This window comes from Sinocyclocheilus anshuiensis, unplaced genomic scaffold (assembly GCF_001515605.1).
Source record: "Sinocyclocheilus anshuiensis isolate Anshui unplaced genomic scaffold, SAMN03320099.WGS_v1.1 scaffold4040, whole genome shotgun sequence".
NCBI classification, from domain to species: Eukaryota; Metazoa; Chordata; class Actinopteri; order Cypriniformes; family Cyprinidae; genus Sinocyclocheilus; species Sinocyclocheilus anshuiensis.
In genome coordinates this window covers 7,192-13,748 of record NW_015538176.1, presented here as the reverse complement: position 1 = coordinate 13,748, position 6,557 = coordinate 7,192, and the positions used below count along the sequence as shown (strand labels likewise).

Genomic DNA, 6,557 nt, shown 5'->3' with positions numbered 1-6,557 from the left:
CATAGCAAAAAAAGGGCCGTTTCAACTGGCATTTCTGGGGCAGCCTTTGGGAAACTACAGTTTTAAGGAGAAATGCAATGGTGTTGATTAATGGATTGGCACATGGTTTGTCTAAAAGCATATTAAAAACACCACAACGACAAATAAACAACATAAAAAACTTGATTTTCACTGCAGGGGGACTTTAAAAACATTCAGCTGTATTCCAGAGGACACATGGACTGAAAGACTAAATGATACTCACCAGTGACAGTAACAGTGAAGCTTCTACTGATGTTGAATCTGCTGGTGCTGATCTTCAGTTCATAAAGTCCAGAGTCTGTGGTTCTGATGTTTGTGATGATGTTTGTGATGATCAGTGATCCAGTCTGATGATCCAGCTTCAGTCTGTCTCTGAATCTCTCTTTACACTGATCATCTGTACAGATCTTACTCTGATCTCCAGTGATTTCAGCGATGTGAGTCTCATTAAAATACCACGTCATCACATCACTTGTTTTTTTCATTACACCAGGTCCTAAAGTGACAGATTCTCCCTCCTTCACTGATTTTCTCTTCATTTCATCTTGTTGAGCAGCAGGAACATCTGAAACACAAACCAACAGCTGCTTGAGGATCTTTTTGATTAAAAACAACCAAACAAACAAATAATACAAAATACAAATAAATAAATAAATAAATAAAACCAACCAAACAGAACACAACATTGTGATTATACATTCTGGTTACACTTTATTTTACAGTATATTTACTTACAATGTACTTATCTAAGAAAGTACTGGTAGTATAAGGTACCTACATGGGTTAAGGTTAGGATTAGGGGTAGGTTCTGGGTTAGTATCTATTTATTACCAGGTTATTGTAATACGTACCTAGTGTGTACATGCGGAACAGGACTGTACAATAAAATGATTTTTTGTTTCCTCATTAAAGACACCTTTGCACATCACATACTTATTTTACACCAAATCCTTAAACAGATGATAATAGAAGGTAATGGTTTGATGAGAAACTGTCATCTCCACCAGAACACAATTCTCATCATCTCAAAAAAACTAACAGCTCACCTATATTAATTTGGTTTGGATGATAGATGCATTCATATTTTCATTAACAACTAATTTATAGCAGTGCAGAGCAGTCACTATCACAGAAATATCTGCTGAGTGCATAAATGCAAAGGCCATTCAGAGGTATTTAAATGACTAATTGTCACTACTCAGAAGAGTTGTGTTCTGCACACACTCACTGATCTCACAAATGCTCTTATAAACATTATAAACAAAAAGTAAACTTATTCAGAAAGAGTTCTTAGCTATGCGTGACAGTATTTTTTACATTGAGTGCAAATAGACAAGCTTTTTTAACTCCACTCACCATTGCGCAGAAATTTTGCATTTAGTAGAAAATGCATTTTATTTCATTTACATTCATTAGATAGCATCTATCAGCATTTGCACTTAGTGTAAAGATGATGCTAGTGCTGCAATTTAAACTTGATGCAAATAGTAATCGTTTTAGCCAACTTTACATTAAATAGACACTGCCTACAAAATGTGGCATTATGTTTTTCCATACAAAGTATATTTTTGCCACTCTGAATGGCATTGATATAATAAACACATTAATGATGTGATTTAAACATGCATAACCTGGTTTTTAAATATTAAATGACTCACCTAGTACAGTAATATTGAAGATATTTGCAATGTTGCGGCTGGTGATCTTTAGTTTATAATCTCCCGCGTCTGTGGTTCTGATGTTTGTGATGATCAGTGATCCAGTCTGATGATCCAGCTTCAGTCTGTCTCTGAATCTCTCTTTACACTGATCATCTGTACAGATCTTACTCTGATTTCCAGTGATTAGAGCTATACGAGTGTAATTAAAATACCACGTCATTCGGTCTTGCTGGTTTATTTCAACATCAGTGTGTAAAGTGACTGAATCTCCTATCATCACAAACACTCCATCTGAACCAACACCAAAGGCACCTGAAAAAGAAATGTAGAGTTAGCTTACGCTGGGTAATTGACCCATGCTGGGCAAAATTATTTCAGATAACAGCAATGGCTGAGCCTAACAAGAACCAATTCACAAATTAATTATCATGAAAAAAGTTTTAACTGTCATGTTGATTTATTGGCGAGATTACAAAAGCTCTAATTAATAGCAAAATTTAAGAACTTATTCTAAATGATAGCGATAGCATTTTTCACTTTTTTGAATCAGCCGAAGTCCCGCTTACAGACCATGGTGAAGCAAAAAAAAAAAAAAATGTCAATGACTAAAGTCATGATAACCCAATGTAGAAACAAAATAATCAAATACAGTTCATAATCAACATATGTAAGAAACTGTCCAAATAGAGTGTTTGCACCTACGTCGGATGCGCAGCCATTTTAGAAATACTTGGGTGTAAACAACAGCATGGATTGCAGTTAATGTACAACTGAAGACATTGTTCTACTAATTTATGATATCTAAACTGTGGAAAAAATGTGTGAAAGCTGCTAAATCATATACAGAAGGACTTAGTAAGCAGGAAACAGTGTGATATTTTGACAAACTAAAATTAATACAGGGCTCAACACTAAGGATTTTTCTTCTACCGGCCCTGCCACAAGAAAATAAAATAGTTGCTTTTATCATTGTTTTTGACCCATGTTATCTTTTTTCCTAATAAATAAACTTCTAGGACACCAAAATTTTAGATACTGATTAAATTCATAACAACATGAGCCACTTAAAATGAAGAAAGTTATCACCATAACTGATATTCAAACTGGTAAGCAAGCCCTGCTTTGTTTACGTTTCGTATATCCTTGTTTCAGTTTCTCGTTTTGAATGACGAATACATAGGCCCTACTGTTGACAGCTGCTGATATAGACAATTAAGTCCTCTCGTGCAGGCGCAGAACGCACGTGTTTGATCAGACATTTAGAAGTTGATTTTAAAATGCAAAGTATTTAAAATTTCAATGAAAACAAAGCTATGTAAACACTTGCATTTTTACAACACTACAAATGTGTCCCATCAGGTAATGAAAAGTTCGACACACACTTGTAGTCTACATGCTCACTTGAACACTTGGGCCAAATACAGGAAATACATCATAGAAGTGTTCGAATGGAGAGTAGTGCGGGAGCTGCGTGGAGTTCCGATCATATGCGGAAAATTCGGATCTAATTTGAGCTGCGGATGCGTTAAAATATTTGAACTTCTGCAGCTAGACAGTATGCGACTGCCCGACCAGATGCGATGTATTCTATTAAAAACTATGAGCGTAAGGTTAGAATTACCAATATTTTGTTCACTTTAGCATTATTCTTTAAACACTATTTCTGTAAAATGGTGCTTTAGGGTGCTTTCACACTAACACTTTTGGTGCGCACCTGGGTTCGACAATTTTCGCAATCGAACTCGGGTTCGGACCAAGCAATCGAACCAAGTGTGAAAACACCCTTAGAATAATTATGGCAGAAATGATTATTTTATAATTATTAAATCATTATTTTTCTTTCATGCTGGCCTAGGGCAGTGGTTTGCTATCCTGGTCCTGGGGACCCACTGCTCTGCACGTTTTGTATGCCTCCCTTATTTAACACACCTGATTCAGATCATCAGCTCATTAGGTGAGAATGCCATGAACTCAGCTGAGTGCGTCAGATAAGGGAGACATACAAAATGTCAGAGCAGTGGGTCCCCAGGACCAGGATTGAAAACCACTGGCCTAGGGCAATCAGGCAGTCCATATTGTCAAGCCCTGTAATAGGTGGTATCCATACGAGCTGGCTCCTTTGTCGTGGACTGACGACCCGACAACTATTCCTTCCATTTCTTATCCTGCAAACCTACTTCGCTTTTTTGCCAAGCCCATACAAGAGTTCCATTCAGTTTAGTGGCATATTGTCAGGGGCGTAGTTTGGGGTCGGGGGGGAGATAATAACCCCCAATAACCAAAACCATCAAGTACAACCCTTATAACAGCTTTTACTCTGCGCACGTTCACCAGCGCTCTCGAAAAGTGTGATAAGATTTGCGCGAGATGGAAAAACCTGGCCTTCACATATTCCAAGAGTTGACAAAGATTGAATCATTAAGAGCCTGATGAACTGGAGTAAGAAATAAACAATATCAATATAATAAAATATTAAATTGACTTCCCATGGCATGTTGAATAAGAACATTCTGTCAGTACCGTAAATGCCTAAATAATATCAAATATATTATATATCCTATGTAAACTAGTAATTGTTAACTTGACTATTACTTTCTTGATTTTGTTGGTTATGTTCCCTTACGAAAATTAACCATGGTTGTATTATAGTGAAAGTGTAGTAACCATGTTTTTGTTTTTTTCGCATTGATTACCATTTGTATAACCATTTTACTACAAACACCATGGTTAAACTATGGTTAGTGTAGCAAGACCATGGTTAATTTGTGGTTACCATGGTTTAACTATAGTAACCATGGTTTTTTCGTTTCATTTGTAGTAAAACCATGGTTAATTTTCGTAAGGGTTATTAACCAACTTTGCATGTGTGAATGATAGCACAAAATACCTTTTTACAAAAATAAATATATAAGCAAACAAACAAATAAATAAACCTTATGAAAAAACAGTTCACTACGCCCTTGCATATTGTTTATGTTCAGCACCGCTATGTGGCCGACTTCCGGATTGACGTGTCGTGAAAACACTGCGCAAGTTCAGAAATGGCCCCTATTTTATGTCCAGGCTGCCATCTTGGCAGTGCCACGGTGGCCAACGTCAGTCCTGCAGAGTTTTGCTCAAGCCTTGATTAAAAAAAAAAAACTCTGTCTGTAGCTTTATAGTACCCTTCGACCGTGATCAGTGTGTTTGATTAGGACTGGAGATAATTCTCTGCAGGACTTCATTCCAGGGTCGACGCTGATTATTACGCCACTGTTGATCCGGTCAGAAACATAAAAATTACATTCTAAACCCTTAACTATTTAAAACAACAATTGGTGCACTAATGAAACAAAAATAATCAACGGAATAGTAGTACAGTTGAGTTTAAGTTTCACGAAATTAAACTGGGTCACGCCCGTTTTTTCCCCGGTGATCACAAGCGACTGTAACAAATAAATGTCTTACCGTGCACGAAAAATAGGCATATATGTCCTACCAAAAAAGTAATTATATTTTTCATCTCTTTCCCGTTGAAAAAAAATGAACGCGGATTCTATGGAAATAAAACGGTTGGGTCGACGAAAACAAAGTGAAAGTAACAGCGTAAGCAAAATCTGCTGCGTGAATAAAACACTTTAAATTCAAGCTCTGCGTCGAAGCTTTCTGTCGTATTTTGCCAAAAAGAAAGAAAGAAAAAAATATTCTCGCTAACAACTTAATAAAAAGCTCGAAACCGTCTTTCTTCACCACCTCACGGCTACCTCTAACGTTACTGACAAATACGCACCTCAGAGTCGTCTCCAAATATCCACCTTCTCCCCCATGACGCTTTGCGCGAATTATGTAAGGTTTACGAGAACTTGTGCGAAAAAAAATTCATAGCTTGAGCACAAATGACTCAGCTTTTTAGAAGCGTTCGAAACATATGATTGCGACACCTGCTGGTCAACAACAGTGTGAACGCAACAAAAACGCGTTCTTCTTCTTCTTCTTCTTCTTCTGCTTCTTCTAATGTTTATTGGCGGTTGGCAGACTAGCTTATTAGTGCATTACCGCCACCATCTGAACTGGAGTGTGGAGCATCGATGCATGTATATAGATATCATACTAAATAATAATGATAATGATAATAATAATAATACTAATAGTCATAAAAATAAATAAATATTTAAATTAACAAATAAATAACAATTATGATGTAATTTCCTGTATCTTTAAGATATTTTAACAAAGCAAAACTAATTTTCTTATTCCTTTTTAGCTTACTTAATATATCTTTTAACATCATGCTTCCACCTTCTTCCATTACTTTAGCTTCTAGCATTTGTCGTTCATTGTTATATGCTCTACAATGCAACAGTACATGCTCTACAGTTTCAAAAATCCCACAATGCATGCATAATCCATTCGGATGTTTCTTGATTCTATTTAGATTTCAATTTAATGCAGTATGTCCTATTTTAATTCTTATTATTACTGATTCTTCTCGTCTTCTTAATCCCATGTCATTGTTACGTATTCCTACTTCCCTCTTTGAATTCTATATAGATGTCGTCCAGTCTTCTCTTTCTCCCAAAGTTTCTGCCATGCATTTATAAGAGCTTTCCTAATTATTATTTTTGCTTCTGCCTTACTAATTTTTATGTCAATTCCTATCTGATTCAAGTTCAAAGAATTCTTAGCATGCTTATCTGCCTTCTCATTTCCTTCAACTCCAACATGTGCTGGAACCCAAATAAATGAAATAAAAATGCCCTGATTTTTCATATACTGCAGTATTTCAATTATGATATCTTGTTTGCAGTTAGACTGGCCTGATTGAATGCTCTTTAACACAGCCAATGAATCTGAACATATTACTGCTTTTTTAATTCTATTTTCCTCTACCCACTG

General features: G+C 36.1%; 1 protein-coding gene across 1 annotated transcript; it reads right to left on the bottom strand.

Moving 5' to 3' along the window:
* Positions 1-244: 244 nt before the first annotated feature.
* Positions 245-5,615, bottom strand: LOC107683710 (uncharacterized; the record flags this gene model as incomplete). The annotated part of the gene is made up of 3 exons (XM_016479780.1): positions 5,452-5,615; positions 1,680-1,994; positions 245-586 (listed from the first exon to the last, which is right to left on the bottom strand). Coding segments are annotated over exons 2-3 (622 nt in total), but the record flags the coding sequence as incomplete, so codon positions are not given.
* Positions 5,616-6,557: the final 942 nt, after the last annotated feature.